The sequence below is a fragment of the Amphibalanus amphitrite genome, unplaced genomic scaffold, assembly GCF_019059575.1.
Source record: "Amphibalanus amphitrite isolate SeventyFive unplaced genomic scaffold, NRLGWU_Aamphi_draft 000148F_arrow, whole genome shotgun sequence".
Lineage (NCBI taxonomy): Eukaryota > Metazoa > Arthropoda > Thecostraca > Balanomorpha > Balanidae > Amphibalanus > Amphibalanus amphitrite.
The window spans coordinates 118991-137714 of NW_024881643.1; the positions used below are offsets into that span (position 1 = coordinate 118991).

Here is an 18724-nt window from a genome sequence, read left to right on the forward strand (position 1 = left end):
ATCCGAGATAGCAGTTTGATAGCGCAGTCTATTCTGAGTCCTCTCATGCAAAGAAATTGGATCTAGCTTAAAAACTGAGCCCTTGGGAGCGATTGCCGTGGTTCAATGTTTTGCGTCGAAATCGGCCGAACATGACGTCACTCTGACGTCATTTCCGGCCGACCTATGGTAGCTACGAAGTTCAAATTTTGACACAAGGTGTCAAATTGATGCAGCCAAAGGTACTGAAAGTTTGGCGTCGATACGTCAAGCGGTTTGGAAGTTATTGCAGAAAAACGGGAGGGGGGGGGCTATAAATAGCCCCCCCCCCAGTGGGGCGCGGGTTAAAATTGGTCTAATGGGTTGTGATGGGCGGGGAAGCCAGCTGTGACAAGGATTTTTTTCTTCGAACAACGGTTTCCGAGATACAGCCTCGGGCAATTCCTGGAGGTCGCGCTGCAGCCCTATGTTTGGCGGCCTATAACTCAAAAACTATCGGTTTTCTACGATAAAAACTTTATATGGTTTAACTCACAATCAGACAACAAACATTTTGGCTATCTCGGATTTTCAATTTTTGAAAATTTTGATCACGTGACCTTTTGACCTATTTTTCGAAGAGTGACCTTGATATTTTCCCCACTGAAAGCTGCAGTTTTGTCTGATGACGATTAAAGCCTTATCGATTGTCATTCATATGCGAAAATAAAAAAGTGGATATCGCCCTGCGTTGACCTCAGGTCAGGTCATTTTTATGACCTGTCCATTATTACGAGCGGGAGCGACAGCGAGATCTCGAGAATAAAGCAAGATAGCGACAAGCGGTAAACGGTGCAGGGTACACACGGATAAGGTCTATAATTTTTACTGAGGTCATTTTCAGGTCAGGTCAAAGATGACGTCACAGGAGCAAAAAGGAAGTCGAAATTGCGGCACTACATATATATGAAGTTTTTCTCGAATAACTTTTAAGGTATCCCAGCTAGGAACAAACTAATATCAACATCGTGATCCTCTCGTCGATCCGCATCGAAACATATGTATGTTGACCTCGAAAGGTCGAAAGGTCAAAAGTTGACCTTAGGTCACGTGACCTAAGGTCAACTTTTGACCTTTCGACCTTTCGAGGTCAACATACATATCTTTCGATGCGGATCGACGAGAGGATCACGATGGTGCTATTAGTTTGTTCCTAGCTGGGATACCTTGAAAGTTATTCGAGAAAAACTTCATATATATGTAGTGCCGCAATTTCGACTTCCTTTTTGCTCCTGTGACGTCATCTTTGACCTGACCTGAAAATGACCTGAGTAAAAGTTATAGACCTTATCCGTGTGTACCCTGCACCGTTTACCGCTTGTCGCTATCTTGCTTTATTCTCGAGATCTCGCTGTCGCTCCCGCTCGTCACGTGACCTAAGGTCAACTTTTGACCTTTCGACCTTTCGAGGTCAACATACATATGTTTCGATGCGGATCGACGAGAGGATCACGATGGTGCTATTGGTTTGCTCCTAGCTGGGATACCTTAAAAGTTATTCGAGAAAAACTTCATATATATATGTAGTGCCGCTATTTTGACTTCCTTTTTGCTCCTGTGACGTCATCTTTGACCTGACCTGAAAATGACCTCAGTAAAAATTATAGACCTTATCCGTTCGTACCCTGCAACGTTTACCGCTTGTCGCTATCTTGCTTTATTCTCGAGATCTCACTGTCACTCCCGCTCGTAATAATGGACAGGTCATAAAAATGACCTGACCTGAGGTCAACGCAGGGCGATATCCACTTTTTTATTTTCGCATAGGAATGAAAATCGATAAGGCTTTAATCGTCATCAGACAAAATTGCAACTTTCAGTGGGGAAAATATCAAGGTCACTCTTTGAAAAATAGGTCAAAAGGTCACGTGATCAAAATTTTCAAAAAATGAAAATCCGAGATAGCCAAAATGTTTGTTGTCTGATTGTGAGTTGAACCATATAAAGTTTTTATCGTAGAAAACCAATAGTTTTTTAGTTATAGGCCGCCAAACATAGGGCTGCAGCGCGACCTCCAGGAATTGCCCGAGGCTATATCTCGGAAACCGTTGTTCGGAGAAAAAAAATCCTTGCCACAGCTGGCTTCCCCGCCCATCACAACCCCATACACCAGTTTTCAACGAAAAATAAAATATGAGGGTGCAAATTTAATTTTTTATTTGTCGATTTGTCGTGGAACGCCCCTGACGTGACCCGTGCCGTGCCAGACTGGGTCTAAGGTCATCCGGCACCCCATTGATTGACTTGACCCGTGAAATATGTAATCCGTATACTCCGCTGATTTTCGCTGACAGTGTAATTAAATTGGTGTTGGACTGTGTGAGCGCATTCCGATAGCATAATACCGGTGGCTCGTTTGCCCCTTCTATTAGGTCTCATGTCCAGAAAAGGAAAAGACGCCGGAGACGACGGATGTTGGAAAGGCTTATATGCTCTTCTCCACAGGCCGGCATTCGAGTTGAATTGTTCCACCAGCCACTGCTTACATGTAGGCCCCAGGTTTCGTGGAGAATGCGTGAGACGCTCGACAAAGCACACTCAAGGTGCAGCAAGATTTCAAGACAGATCGCAGCGTCTCCGAGTGGTAATGGCTGACGTGCCCTCCGACCGGTCCGTCTGCTGTCGGGTTTTGCCGTCTGTTCATCTTTTTACGCCTGTCTGTGCGGCTTTTTCATTGTCTGATCTAATCGGAGGATGACAGCCGGCGGCACCACTTAGTGCCAGACAAGCCCGATGCGGGCGGATGACTGGTCCTGAACCTGGAGCCTGTCCCACTGGTTCACTAATCCGCGCTCGAGAAGGCTTACAATGTACAGGGTGGTACAAAAGGATGGAAACATATATACGTACCGCAAACATACACCTGTGCCTATTTAACGTCATATACTACCGTCATAGATGGTAACTTGTGATGTCCCAAACCCACACATCGATTTGAATAGGTATATCTACCTACGTATTTTATCTAACGAACAGGCATGACCTCGTATGACCTCAGTTGAAAAGATTTGGAGTTGCAAACAGGAAGACGATCGTTACCTTAGCCTAATCCACTCGCGCTGCGACGTCCGTCCTTAATCCGTTTTCCACGAGTTCCGGCTACGGCGTGCCGCCCGGTTCTGGGCTTCCTGGCTTGTTCGCTCTGCGCGGGTCATCGGTCGCGCAGCATGCGGTGGCCGGTGCACGGGAGCCGGGGCGGTTCAGACCAGAGCGAGTCAGACCGGTTATACGAGCGCGTTGTGGGCTCACACAGACGTCCTCCCTTCACGACTGAACCGCCCTGCGGAGGGGCCTCTGGCTCCCTCCCTGACCCTGTGCTTCTGTGGTACCCCGGCGTGGCGCTGCGGTACCTCCCCGTACACAACTGTACCTGTGCCACTGCGGCACCTCGGCCCTGCGCTGCCAACCAAAACTCCGCTCGTCGTTCCCTGGCGGCACGGCGGCGGGCCGTGACGCGGGTCGTGCGCGCTAGGGTTTGACGCCATGCGAGGTGACAGGCCACGCCACCGGTGCACGGCGTTTATGTACAGCCGTGTGCGGCCATGCATGCAAATGGCACCTGCCAGCATTCAGTATACGGCGGCCTATAGCTGAACGGACGGGTCTATGTGTAAATATTTATGACCGAAGTGGTCATGGGACGTCTATTGCGGTGCTGATAAAGCTTGGAAAGGGTATAAAGCCTGACACTGACAGAGTTTGATTCTGGCTTCCAAGTTCCAGCTCATGTTGTTTTATGCAGTAACAAGACGTGCGACAGTTTTACGACTTGTATTTCTACTCGTATTCATAATCCAAACCCCGCACACGTCATTAGACCTACCAATGCCTATCCAGTATCCACCCACGAACGAGTGTCTGACCGAAGCATATTCTCCGGTAATGTCGTCAACTAACATCACACATAATCAACTAAACCTCTCCCACAAAAGTGGTGCACTTAAAACCTGTTGACATTGTGAACACAAAGAAAACCCTGTGATGTAAAACTCGCACGTCAAAACAGTTATTGGCAAGTTGCAGCTTGCGATGAACAAAAGTATATCACAGCACTGCTGGCGGCTCTCGCACGCTCCGGCAGGTCAGGCCCGCGTCCGAGTCTTTCCGCTGCCCTTTCGCGCACTCAGCTCGCCTGTCTCAGCGCTTAGAGCGCCAGCCGGTCACAAACTCGTCCATGTACCGGAGAAAGTGCTCCGGATAGCCCCGCAGCGGTCTGGCGGGGAACTCGCGCCTGGCACTCATGGTCTCCAGACGTTCGAGCAGCTGGTCCAAGTCCTCCAGCAGTGGCAGCACCCGGTGCTCCAGCCACTCGAGCACTATGTCACGGTCGTAGATCCTGCTCAGCTCGTGGTACAGCGGCCGCAGCAGTCGGGCGGTGAGCTGCCGCATCCGGAACACCTTGGGGAACACCTCCCGCACCTTCAGCACGCTGGTGAAGTTGTGCCGCTCGTTGTAGCGTCCCAGCCAGGAGGAGTCCTGTCCCGTTTCGAACTCGGCCAGGAGGTCGCGGACGTGCACTGCCGTCTGGTTGTAACGCTGCATCAGCAGGTAGACTCCCTGACCGGGGAAGCGGCACCGGGACATCTCGTTGTACAGGTACGGCCAGGTGAGCTGCCGCAGAGGCACGGGCGCCATGCAGCCCAGCGCCCGCTGCGCCGTTTCGGCTGCCGTCTCGTCCAAGGCACCGCGCCGCACGGCCGCCAGACTGAAGGCCAGGCTGGGAACAGCGGCGGCCAGCAGCTCGGGCAGCGTGGCGAAGTGGTCGTAGCGGCTCCAGCCGGTGAGCACCAGGCCGCGCACGCCGCCGGCCAGCCGGCCGTCCTCCTCCGCCAGCAGCTCCGTCCAGTCCAGGTTGTTCTGCACGTGCCGGTCGATCGGCGGCGAGAAAAGCGCCGAGCCGAAGCCGCCCTTGTACGCGCCGGCACCCCACACGTGCGGGTAGACGCGCTCGGCGTGACGCCATACCCTTGGCGCCACGTACTTGCGCACGTTGGGTGTGTACCACCAGAGCATCGGCTCGACCAGACCTTGGTCGAGGCCGTACTGGCGCAGCCGGCTAGAGGCAGCGTTCCGCAGCATGTCCTCCCAAAGCACGGCGGTGGCGTTGTACCGCTGGCGCACGTAGTTGGCCGTGAGGGCGATGTGACCCAGCAACAGGTCATCCTTCCTCCTCCGCCGGCAGAGCTCACACTTGCCCAGGACGAACACCTCGTCAGAGCCGATGTGGACCCGCTCGGCGCCCGGGTGTGCCGTCATCACCTGGTCCAGCAGCGTCCGCACCAGGCGGTTGCTCTCGTTCCGCGACGGACAGAGCGCCTGGGGCGAGTCGGGGTCCTCGCGCATCCCGGCGAACTGCGGCAGCTTCAGCACGTACTCGAGGTGGCCGAACGTCTGCACCAGCGGCATCACGGTCAGATTGTGCGCCGCCGCTGCCGCCAGGATGTCGTGCACCTGGTCCATGGTGTAGGCGTTCCCGGCGGTCACGGGCGCCAGCTCGCCCCAGTACGGGAACTTGTCCTCCCACTCGATCAGCAGGCCGGTGGCGCCGAGGCCGGCGGCCAGTGAGATCACCTCGCGGAGGAACGGCACCGACGGCGGCGCGCCCTTCAGGTCCAGGTGGACGAGGACCTGGTGCGGCGGTGTGAACCGCACCGGCTCTGCCTCCTCCTGCTGCTGCTGCTGCTGCTGCTGCTGCTGCTGCTGCTGCTGCTGCTGCTGCTGCTGCTCCTGCTGCTGACGCGTCACGCTCCCACTAAGTGTCATCGGTCCCGTTGACGCATCAGTCCGTTCTGATCCTTCCCCCGTCTGAGTCTGAGGTGGTACACTACGAACCTCCTGGCGGTCAGACATCATCCTGCTGATGAGATGAGAGGCGCCCTGAGTCAGTAGTTCGGCCACCTTAGTGTGAATGGTGGCTGCTGTGTCACCAGTGCTGGTCAGCTCTCCTGGCGTTATCGTAGAACGGTACGCCGGGTTGTCCTCAATTCTGAACTCTCGAAACCCGTCCGAGACCTGGGGAGGCTCGTCGCCGGTCTTCGTCGGTGCATGAGCATCGTTCACATCACTCTTGGGCTCATCCTTCGGACCCGGACCGACGGACAGCTCGGGAACCCCCGCGGGGCCGATGGGACCGGAGGGGCCTGATAAGCTAGTGGGGTCTACATGACTGGTGGGACCCACAGAGTATGTCGGCGTTGTATTGTCGGCGGCTCCCGCGGAGCCGGTGGACTCGCGCTCCGGCGGTAAAGCTACCGGGTATCTGGGCATCGCCAGCTCCTGCCGCCTGACCATCGTGTTGTAGGCGGCAAACAGCCCCAGGCAGGTCACACCCGCCACCAGCCAGACCAGAGTCTTCCGACGGAGAGGCTGGGCCGGGTACATCGCCGACCTGTAACCCAAAGAACGGGCTGTCAAAAACCAAAGTAACTGCAGTTCAGGGATGTTGAGGTCAGCTCGTGGCAACAGCACCAGAGTATGATAATTAATAAATATAAGGCGCATCATCCGCCAAAATCGGGATATATAACCCGGATATTGTTAGGATGAGTTGAACTGAGTGAATGTCAGACATCAGGATGGACTCACTGAACCGGAAAATGGCACATCTCTTTATACCCTTGATGTCATCTCGGGTCTTGCAAACTCCAGCAGTTTTTTTTTCTTACAATAACTTTAGGTACAGACATGCTACAGCGAGAGAATCATTTTATAGATGCGCTCAGCTCAATGATAATCGACTGATATGCAACATGACTTTTTCCGCGACATTGACCAGAGGTCAAATTTTGAAGTTGACTTTTTCATTACGGAGCGAGCGAAGCGAGCGGAGTCTTTCCTTAGATAATGGAAATTTCTGAGTATGAGCGGCCGGCCGGCCGGCCGGCCGTGCGGACGCTTTTGCGAGGCTTATATCTCAGCAACCACTTGACTGATTTACACGCAGTACCTAATTTTTGTATGGTAGCTTCATTCCTTCTGCCAAGTATTGGACTATTCCCGATGCATGTGGGTGACCCCTTATGCACGTGCCACGTGCAAAACGAAGAGGTGTCAGTTTTGTAATTGTTGCAATATCTCGGTAACTACTTGGCCGATTGCGCTGAAAGTTGGCATGTAGGTAGGCACCCACTAAGAACTGCATATCCATGTGCCAGAGTTGGGGTGCTGCTGCACGTGCGCACGTGCAGGGGTCGTTTCCAGATCTCGAGAACGGCTGGGCCGATTGTGCTCAAATTTGGCACATCGCTAGAGACCGGTTAGTAGGGTGCCGTGCACAAGTCAGCTGGAGGTACCCCCTCGAAATTTTGCACGTGCAAGGCTCACCCTCTCGCTCGCTCCGTTAGTCGCCCCAAAAGGCGTTATACTGGTGCTAATGTATTGTGTTCACTCGACGCGGTAACGTATTGTTCTTTCGATGCCGGTAAAAGCAACGTAATACAACATCGGTGTCATAAGTTAACTATTGCAAAAAAAAAACGTTTACCGCAAAAGCGTTAACTCTTGAGTTTTTGCACTCTGGCGGCTAAATCGTTGACACAAGATCAAAGTTGAGAGCACTATTCAGAAAGAGCCTTAAAAGAGACATTAAATGCGCTTTTCCGCGGCGATTTAGCACTATTCGTTCCCGAGATACAAAACGGGAAACTTCTTACCTATTTTTACACCTGGCTACCTCCAGTGACCTCAGCGATGACCTGCTTGAAAAACGACCTTTCATACTTCTAAAAGATCTTACAGCGAGCTAAAAGATCTTGCTGCTTTTTCTACACCTGTGTAGCTTTTTGAGTTTCCGAGATAACCTTGTTTGGTGTTGTCCCATCCCCCGCCATGGCGAAGTTGGCTGAGACCCTCACCCGGGTGTGAGATAATGCACCGCGGCGAATATGAGAGGATATGAGCAGCCTTAGAAACCGACTGAACAGTGAAAACTTGAACTCGGCACACCAGCCATGTCTGATGTCCTCTCTACATCTGCCAACTCGGCGCGTCCTGCGGGCCGCTGAGACGGCGCTCACGAAGCGCCGGTCGGCCGGCCGGCCGGCCGCTATCCGGCCGGCACGAGCGCCGCCATTCACGCGGAGAGCCTCCCCGCCGTACACCGTTGGCCTGTATCGGCCGTGAGTAACGGTAACCTGGCCGCGGACGGACGCTTCTCGGCCGGTCTGGTCCGTGTGTCTAGCGGCGGACGGCTGTCACAAAAAGCACGGCCGCCAGGACGGCGGCTGGACTCGGACCGTGTCGTCACGCACTTCTACCGTGACCCCGGGTAACGGGTCGCGCGGTCGGCAGCGGCACCGTCGCCCGGGTGAAGCTGTCGGGCTGCATGGCTCGTCGGAAACGGCACCGCGACGCGGTGGCTGGGCCGCGAACTCCACCGCTGTTCCGGCACTTGGTGGTTGGCGCGGGACCATCCGCTCGAAACCTAGTCACACCCATATAATTTTTAACCCTCGCCCATGTTGGTGCAACCCCCCCTGAGGTTTTTCGGAAATAGTGCAAAAACGGCGGCGCGCAGCGCCGCCAAATTTTGGGTACCTTATGGGGCAAACCTTGCGCATCTTTTGATAAAAAAAAATTGACCGGGTCGTGTCAGGTCACGGAGTTATGACGTCACAAAGGGAACAGCCTCCGGCCGGATTTTCACAAATTGAGTGCCAACGCCCGAGGTTTCCTGCCGGTGGTACGGACATCGGTTGATGGATCGTGATGAAACTTCCCATGCATGTTGGGGCAAGTATTGGCTATCATATGGTATAAGAAACTTGACCGGGTCAGGTCAGGTCACGGAGCTATGACGTCACAAGAGGAACAGCGTCCGGTACTATTTTTGAAAAGCGCCCGAACCACTATTTTGCTAATTCTTGTCACCTCAATGGGAATATGCAGCAATATTAGCTTCTATAGGGAGCAAATGGACCTTCCAAATCCAAAAATACAATCAGATTTCAAAAATTTAAATTTTGATTTTTCGAATTTCTGCCGCCGACTGTGACCTTGCCGACTTCCGGCGCTCCCAACGCGCCATTTTTAGAGCTAGGGAAACGAAATACATACCAAACGATAGAGAATTGATCAAGGAACACGATAGTGAAGGTTTCAAGTCGATATCTCTCACCGTTTTGCCGCAATCGCCGCGGAAAGTTGAAAAAAGTCTATTTTTCCGAAAATTTGACCTCTGACCGGTCAAAAGTAGGTCAAATGTTGACCTAGGACCAAAAAATATACCACCAATCGCGAGATCTCGGCGAGAGCAATCCGTTGGTCTTTTCCGCTAAGCTCTACGACGCTCCGTTTTCAAACGCCAATGGGGGGGTCGCACCAACCCCCCCCCTGCATGGGCGAAGGTGGCAGATCGCCGTTTACGGGCGAGGGTTAAAGAACGTACTTATGCAGTACTGAAACGCATACCATAGGGATTGGCGGAGGAATGTGGAATATCGACATCATTGAGAGGGAATGTTAAGATTTATTGCATTTATGTTTGGACTTTTCTTCAACTGTGTAGGTTTTTTTTTTGCTTATTATCATGCATTTTATTTATTTCAGGTCATTTTACCACTGTTTTGCTCATCATGAAACTGGCGTTTCTAAATTCAATCGAATTGGAACTGAAGTGGGCTAAATCTGTGTTCCGCGACAAATAGAAACCCAGCGTTGACGTGTCATTGTTACTAAGAGAAAGTCTTTTTGTTTGATTAATGAGTATAAAATAAATCATGAAAATAAGTGAAAGAGAGAGAGAGAGAGAGAGAGAGAGAGAGAGAGAGAGAGAGAGAGAGAGAGAGAGAGAGAGAGAGAGAGAGAGAGAGAGAGAGAGAGAGAGAGAGAGAGAGAGAGAGAGAGAGAGAGAGGGCACACAAATTTGAAACGAGATCATACGACTGCTTGGCTAAGAGCCACAGATCGATCAAAGTTCCATATAGGTCAGCGTGGTCGCGACTCACGGCCGGTATAGGGCGGGCCTGGGAGAGTCGCTATACAGTGAACACACCAGGTCTGCCATGCGGCCCCTGGCGCCCGATGACCACCAACAATGAGTCCGGGAAATTCTGCCGGTGCCGTCTGCAGCATCACAGTGAGTGGTCGGCCGGCACCTATTCTCCACTGACCCATGAGATACTATCTCACCAATTTCCTAAGTGGCTCGTCCAAAAAAAGTCCGTAAAGAGAGATGGTTAAGTGCAAACAGATGGACGGCACGTACCGGGACGGCTGGGACCACTTCTGCGCCTGCCATCTATCGGGCAGTGTTTGGAACTACAGCGGGCGCTGGCCGGCCGGGCCGCGCGGCGCCGTTACGGAGGGGAGGCGAATGATGGAGGCGTTATGGAGGCGAATGAAGTGGTGTAAAACCAGACGAATTTTACGCTTGTAAAGCAAAAAACGAAAAATGTACACTCACCACAGTGTTCAGGAAAGTACTGGGAACAATATAGATATAATTTAAAGCTAGTACGATGCGAAATGTTGGTTCCCTAGAGCAGTATTTACATGCGTGTAGGAGATAGGACTTTAACATTACGGGAGCTTCTAAACTGCGCTCGCAAAGTACTTGATTGTAAATATTTTCATTTAGAGGCAAAAATCTAAAAATGTACAGTCAGAGCGTTGTTCCCAATGCTTCTAGGTACATAATGAGCATAAATTTAGCTCGAAATGGCATCACACATTGGTTCCCAGTCCAGTTTAAAACGACACTTTGTGCCGCAGAGCCTATCTCTTCCAATGGATGGCGGCTGGGTGGCGGTTGTAGTGGTGGACAAGACAATTCTTGAGTAAAATGAAATCATTTGCTTTCAAAGAAGAATTTTGAAGAATTTGTTATAATTGACAAATGATCGTTAATTACAGTGTAAAGTTTCAAGTTCATGGCAAATGAAAATATTTTAAACAATGCTAGTGAACCCCAGTACCGCCGCGCGAGAAAGCAAGTACTCGACGCACGGTCTGCCCGCCACTTCTGAAAATGGTCCGCGGCCGGCCGGCCGCGACCCGACACGAGAAAAACGGGTCGGTTCCGGTACGATATATGTACAATCACAATCTATTTTTATTTGAAGGTCTACACTTGAATCTAGTTAAAGTGACCATCCCATTCCCACATGAACATTAGTTTTTAGTTGACATAGCCAAATTTGAGTCCCTGGTTTGCGCTTTATAGGTACCGGTTTGGAACTGGCACGTTGTGCCAAATGCTTTAATTCGGAAATATTTAATTTTGAAGTCTGCAGTTTTTGGATTCTAAGGGGCTACTGCATATGCCCCCTTAGACTGCGTGACGTCAGCGCAATTTGCCGCTGGTGTTCGAACGCCACTAAACAGCTGCAGCTGCCTTCACTGTAAAAAAAACTTACAAGCCCCTCGTAGAGGAATTCTCAGCGCAAAAATAACATTGCAGGAGCGTGTAAATTTGGCTAATTTTAGGCTAGTTGCCGAGTAACAAGCTTGTTCGACAAGGCTGTGCCTCGTATGCATACGACCACCGTGCTCCACCTAGTTTGACAACACGCACGTAAATAGCGTGGGTAGTGCGTCTACTAGGTGTCATAACAGCCCCTGCCTGGTAAGGTAACTAGCCACTGCCTACTAATCCATACCCAGTAATGGTACTAGCCCCCAAGGCTAGTAATGGTACTAGCATTCCGTCGACGGAATTCCGTCGACCGTGCCTCGACCCCGAAGACCAGTAGTGGCACTATTTAACTAGTACCACTACTGGTCTTCGGGGTCGAGGCACGGTCGACGGAATTCCGTCGACGGAATTCCGTCGACCAGTGCCCCCGACTCTCGACCGCCACCCGCAAGTAAACAGACTGAGTAGCGCTGCAGCACATTTATTCGGGCACGAGAACGAGAACGAGAACAATAACAACGCCAGGACAATAACTATAACTTAAACAACAACAACAACAACAACAACAACAACAACTAACTGAATAATTTTCAATAAGGTTTCTTAAATAACCACCATCAAACATTTGTGATTTTTTCATTAGCTCTGCACCGGCGGCAGTCGCGGGGTGCAGGTAGGCCAGGACATACATGGCCCCATTCTTCACCAGAGAAGTCTGTAATGGGTGAAAAAACGAATATTAACATTATTATTATCATAAGGCATACCAATCTGGAAAATGATTAAATTAAAGTTGAATAAAGTGATAGATTCCTGCCACAAGCTAGCTTAAGTCCCAAACATATAGCTATTCTGACTTGGATAGACGATACCGGCGCACTTCTGCCAACGACGGGCAACATTATGCGATACTATACATCTTCTAAGAAGCTCAACAACATAATAACTTTTGTTTACAAATGGACAACCTTTTTGTTGAGCACACAGCAAATGATACAAGATGCCTCACCTTCAATCAAGCCAAAGAGCAGTTGGGCAGACACACACAGCAATGGCGACGCAACCCAAAATGGACGCCGGCTCCCGGAAGCGGGGGGGGGGGGGACTCCTTCTGAAAGCAGCCACAGACTCCTAGGTTGTAACATGCGACGAGGATAGCTATGAGGCACATCCTCATAGCCATCCGAAGCCGCTTACCACGCAAGCTTGCCAGCACGTTTACCAGCTGCAGGCGTTCGTGACAACAAGCAGGGTTGCACGCAAGGTTATCCGTTTAGTAGGTGCCAGCCGGGGCCTCGTCAGCTGAACTAATAGCGAAATGACCTAATTGAGGGACACGCTAAAAACTGGCCGAGAACAAGCCAACGGCGGGTAACACTGTGAGGCTGTGCGTAGTTCATTAACACTGCGCAAAATTAGGTTCCTGAACATGTTCTCGCTCGTAGGCATTTGTTCCACAAGCGGCATTGTTAACGTGCATGGCTCTGACTACTAATGTCCATATATGTTGTAACGAGGAGCAAGGGAGGCACTCGTAAAAAATGCCTAATTTCAAAATTAGCTAGTGAATATTTTTTACAGTGAATTCGCCCCGCCTGGCTTAGTATTGTATCCGCGGTAGTCGCAGTCTCTGTGCGTTGCGCGGGTGTCACGTCCGTGGTCTTTCGCGTTTTCAATGCATTCAATAGATATGCAGTAGCGCAGTGCAGCCAATACGAGAGAGGACACGATCGGTATCAGTGTGGACGGCGGTAACACGTGCTTCGTGTGGTTGAGCGCCAATATCGATCCCGTGCACTTTGACACGACATGGCTGACAATTGACATGGCCATGATACGTCAGATGTCTGTCCATAACGAGGCCGATATTTTTGACAGATTCGAGCTCGTGAACAGTTGCACCGGCGAAGCGAATGCTAACAGAAGGCAGTCCGTTCAGCATCTGACGTGTTACGAGTACAATCATTTGAGTCTTTGACGCGTTCACTTTCATGTTGTTTGAACAAAACCAAGCAAACATTCTCGTCAGAGCCGCTCCATTCTCAGGATTATTAACCCTCGCCCCGTTGGGGGGGCCATTTTGGCCCCCCCCTGTGATTTTTCCCGAATAGCAAGAAAACGGCGGCGCGCAGCGCCGCCAAATTTTCAGTACCTTCCCGGGCATCAATTTGACACCTTCACACCAAATTTCAAGTCTTAGGTCACCTTAGGTCAGGAGTTATTGAGGTCAAACTGAGGTCATGTTCGAGCAAAAATGAGCAAAAAACATGCAATCTTGAAACGCTCACCAAATCTACAGTTATCAAGCAATTTCAAAGTTCTTTATATGGTCTAGTAGACAAAAAGCGGCGTTACAAAACTGCTATCTCGGATTTTCAAAATTTTGGGTTTTTGACCCAAAAAAAACAAAAAATTGATTTTTTTAGAAAAACTAAAAAAAACAAAATTTTTCCGAATTTCGATAAAACTGGAATATATGTGATAGTCCCTGCGCTCTTCTATATACATACCAAATTTCAGATCGATATCTTGTTTTTTGGCCAAGTTATAGCGAAAAAAACTTCAAAAATGATGACGTCAAATTTTTGAACTCAATTTTTAGCGATTCTAGACCACTTACGGCAAAACAAAGACCACCATTGAACTCCCCGTGACGAGCTGCATCGATTCGATACCCATTTTATGCAAACATATTAACTTTGCAATTTGACCTAATTTGACCTGACCTTGACCTGACCTTGACCTGACCTTGACCTGACCTTGACCAAAACGTGACCTAAGCTGGCCCCAAAGGCTGCCTGACCCACATAATCGCATTCGTCATGTAAAATGGACCATAAAACATGTATCACACGACACTTTCATATTGTGACCCCCCCGTGACCTGACCTCTGTGACCTGACCTGGTATCAGTGACCTCAAATAGCAAAATATGTGTTTGAAGAACATTTCCCCATCGATGATTTTCAATGAAATGCATTTTACTCGATTGTACAACGCATTTCTTGAAATGCCTGTAAACGGTGAAAATTGGACCTTTGACCTGACCTGTGACGTCATCGGTTTGACCTAGGTCAATAAAATTGGGTCACAAGGTAGTTCCCTGATAGGGCTATCCAACACCGTTTGCCGCTTGTCGCTAGGTTGCGTGGTTCTCGAGATCTTAGGGGGGGGGGGGCCAAAATGCCCCCCCCCCAACGGGGCGCGTTGCTCGGCAGAGCCCAACGGGGCGCGGGTTAAGCCAGCTAAGTCAGCTTTTCTACCACATACTAAGATCTGAGTGTCATCGGCAAACTGTACGATCGTGACATCAGGGACGTGGAGACCTATATCGTTTGCGAAATGGAGAACAGCAGACAGCTGAGAGATCCCCCCTGGAACACTCCCGATTCTATTGGCAGAGACTTTGAGAGAATGACAGACCCGTCAGCGCAGCGAGCTCTAACCTGCTGAGAATGACATTGGAGATAGTGCCTGGGCCATGCAGTGTCTATGTTGTACAGGTGAAGTTTTTCTTACATATTGAAACATTTTGACAGATCGAGTAGCACGAGAATGGATATCTCTCCACTGTCCATTGCCTTGTATTACACTGTCGGTGATTACCGCTAACGCCCTCTCCGTCGAACGACCGCGCCGATAGCCATGCTGTGCGTCTGTGAATAAATAGCTCATGCTCCTCGAAGTACTCAGTAACCTGGCACTGCACCAATCGCTCGAAAATTTTCATGACACTAGGTAACATAGAAATCGGTCTGGTCTGGTCGTACAACCGGTCGGTAATGCTTCACACACATTGGCAACACCATCTAAGATATGAAATTGAATATCATATCACTCAGCCCGCAGTCATGTCGGGCGTAAAGCCTGTGAGAACTCGGTTTGAAGGACCTCACGAACACGTAAATGCACCGACACGGGAAATGACTTTGGCAATGGTCACACGTTTAGCTGACATTTAACGTTCGTGTCTGATGGCAACTTTCACTTCGCCAAACATTGTACAAATTCCCATGCACTTTCATCGGGTTGTGCACATTTCACATCGTCTACTACGTCTGCGCAAGTTTCTCATAATTTCGCCGCGCGTGGCCACGCTGCTGCAAGCGCCCGTCTGGCCCGTGTAGCGCCGCACCGGAGACGGTGCCGCCCGAGTGGCGAGTCAGCACTTCTCAATGACGCCACGTGCAGGTGCGATGACTTAGGAACGCCGAAAATAATGACAGCAAACACAGTGGCGTCGGGAGCCGACCTACCCCAACGGACCGGCGCGGCGTCCGGCCGGCGCGGTGGACAGATGACTGGCAAACAGCCGCTACTCACACGATATGGGGACGGTGTGGAGATGGCACAGCACGGAACTCCGCTGCCTTCAGACGGTCACCCTCAGCGCAAACATCACTGGCACTAGGTTAACGCCTCTCTCAGCTCAGCTCTCAGCACACCATCCGCGACCCGAGGTTTCCCATCGGACGCGTCCCGACCACTCCCCGTACTCTCGCGGCCCAAACTGAGCCGCGCGGCGGCGGCCGTCGAGGGCGTGCGCGGCGCACTCGGCCGCGGGGTCGCCGTCCCGCCGCGCGGGCCTCCCGTTAGGTTAGTGGACTGGGGAGGCACCGCACCCAGGGAGGACGGCAGCCGGAATGCGCTCGTGCTGCAACGGTGAGAACAGAAACGTGCATGCCATGGAGTCGTGAGGAAGCTAAAATGCGCTGAGGTCAGGTGTGAAATAATTAACTTACCTACTGCAGCCGCCGATTGCTGGAAATAACTTATCAGTTTTGCGCTTATCTATTCGTTTTTTTTTAATGCCGCGTAAAACGTGTCTGAAAAAACGTTCTGAAATACGGATCTATTTGCTGGACCAACCGAGGAACTTCCTGCCAGGGCCTAGTTATGTCATATATTTAAATATATTTTTTATTTAGGTACTGTTGAATCAGAATGTTGATTCATATTACAGTCGAATTACAGCGCATTCGACGCGTCTCGACGAGAGAAACACCGAACACGATGTCGGTAAAATAAACGTAATGTCGGCTTAGTGTTAACCCGCGCCCTGCTGGGGGGGGGGGTGTTTGAACACCCCCCTTGTGGTTTTTCGCGAATATCTCAAAAACGGCGGCGCGGACCCAGCCAGCAATTCGTCCGGGATGCGGTTGGGGACGGTCGGGATAGGCTCCGGATGTCCCGACTTGTCCCTACCGGGTTGGGTAGGCTTGGGTTGTCCCAATCGATACCAGACCTCGATGGCCGGCGGTAGGGGCGACTCGGGATTTCCGGACCGCATGCTTAATCGGTTGGGACGCGGTACGGATAGCCCAATCGAATCCCATGTTTAGACAGGCTTGTGATTTACGTTGTTATACCAACCGATCTGAGAAGGCGCTTCGGGCACCATATATCCGGTGGCCCAGAAAGCCTGGAAAAGCAATTAGATGGGCCGCGTGCAGGCAGACGCGTCCTCTGAGCGCAGCGGCCAGTCTAGCTGCCGCGTTGGTCAAGTGTCGATCCCTCCTTTGAGCTGCTGCCTTAGGATACTGCTTTTGAACTGGCTCTAGCAAGCGGTCGGTTCAACTGTTGTCGTTGCAGGGAAATCAGTCCGTCTTTGAGAACAGGGTGAGTATAGTGCACACTTCATCCGTGATGTAGGGAGCGGGAAAGCTATAGGTAATATAAATTGTTATGTTCGTTGTGGTTGTACGGCATGTGAATTTCACTCGTGCTGTCGCATGTTTGATCAGTTATCATGGACAGAAGATGTTTGGTCTCATTGTCAAGTGTCGTTAGTTGCATTGTAGGTTTGAAACCTGAATTACCTGGCATTCCACGTGAAATGTCAGATGTGGGTTATTTCTTAGTGATTTTTAGTGTGTCCCAGACTTTGATTAATTACCTCCTGGTCATTTTCAGATGCTCTCTTCGCACAGTGGTGAACCGCCCGACCAGATGCCAGCCGTCTACATAGTTTCGCGGTGGCTCTCTGAAGCCCGTGACGGCACACGGACACACTGTCCGCAGAGGAGCCGACACGAACAAGGCGCAGGCCTGCTATAATGACTGTGAACACCGGAAGTGAGTCCGCTGTGCCAGCGCCTTGCAGTGGCGCTAAGATGCTGGCCGACGCCATGAATGTGCTGGCCAGGCTGTGAATTGGTAAAAATTTGATCTGTGTGCAACCAGTAAATTTGTGAATATATTTCAGTGTCCAATGTAATTCATTTTGTCGTGCAGGCATTATAAAGGTTGAATTGGAGAATAATGAAGAGGCGAGGGGGTTGCGGTGGCGCAAGCAAAGTGGTCGCATCTGCATAACAGCAATTTGCGGTTATAAGACTGCGGTTAATATGTCAGATACCTGCGGTATTCCTGAACCGGCCGTGCGGGCCGAGTTGGGACATCCCGATCGGGATCGGAGTTCATCGCTTGTTAAAATGCCATAAGGCGGTTCGGATGCGTGCGGGATTTCCGAACCGGTTGTGCGGGGAGATTTGGGGAATCCCGATCGGGATCGGAGTTCATCGCTTGTTAAAATGCCATAAGGCGGTTCGGATGCGTGCGGGATTTCCGAACCGGTTGTGCGGGGAGATTTGGGGAATCCCGATCGGGATCGGAGTTAAGCGCTTGTTAAAACGTCATAAGGCGGTCCGGATACGTGCGGGATCTCCCAACCGACCATGCGGGGTAGGTTGGGATATCCGGACCGTTCCAGCCCGTACAAAGTGTCTCATTTCCCAATCCTGTCCCACTCCGGTCCCGATCGGGGTGGTGCGGGCTGAGTCCGAAAATCCCGATCGGGAACGGAGTGGGATTGCTGGCTGGGGAGCGCCGCCGTTTTTGGTACACCTTATCATACATCAATTCTAAACATGTTGTGAAAATTTCAGACCAAGGTCATTCAAGGTCAGGTCACCAGGTCACTTGAAGTGACCTCACCTCATGAAAAGTTTCAATGTCTGTCATAGCTACACCGAGTGACCGATCGCTTTGAAACTTTCAGCGATTGCTAAGAGCAATAGCATGTACAAAATGTATATCTCAGAATTTTGATATCGATGACCTAAGGTCAGGTCAATTTTGCGACCTCCCCATTATAAGTCAATGGGAGAAAATTGAAATGCGCCTCTTTTGGACAAAAGACATTATAAACACTCCCAAACACCGAATTACAAGTGGTTTAGACACACTGAACATGAAAATGGTGTCCGTGACCCTTGTTTATGCCCTGAGGTTATTTTAGGTCACGAATGGTATCTAACAGTTTTTCGCAAATAACTTTTGATAGAGGCATGCTAGAGCGATGAAAACGCCTTAGATGTGTTCAGCTCGACGATACGGATCGACTGATATGCA

At 50.8% G+C, this 18724-nt stretch overlaps 1 protein-coding gene across 2 annotated transcripts; it reads right to left on the bottom strand.

The window, feature by feature from the left end:
• Positions 1 to 3773: 3773 nt before the first annotated feature.
• On the bottom strand, positions 3774 to 15883 carry LOC122382827 (hexosaminidase D-like). Of its 2 annotated transcripts, XM_043368657.1 has the most exons (3): positions 15697 to 15873; positions 4613 to 6406; positions 3774 to 4462 (listed from the first exon to the last, which is right to left on the bottom strand). In XM_043368657.1, exons 2-3 carry the CDS (start codon positions 6397 to 6399, stop codon positions 4156 to 4158), a joined length of 2094 nt encoding a protein of 697 aa, XP_043224592.1. In that variant the 5' UTR covers positions 6400 to 6406; positions 15697 to 15873; the 3' UTR covers positions 3774 to 4155. The 2 variants fall into 2 exon arrangements, with proteins under 2 accessions (XP_043224592.1, XP_043224591.1); XM_043368656.1 differs by having other exon boundaries at positions 3774 to 6406; positions 15697 to 15883.
• Positions 15884 to 18724: the final 2841 nt, after the last annotated feature.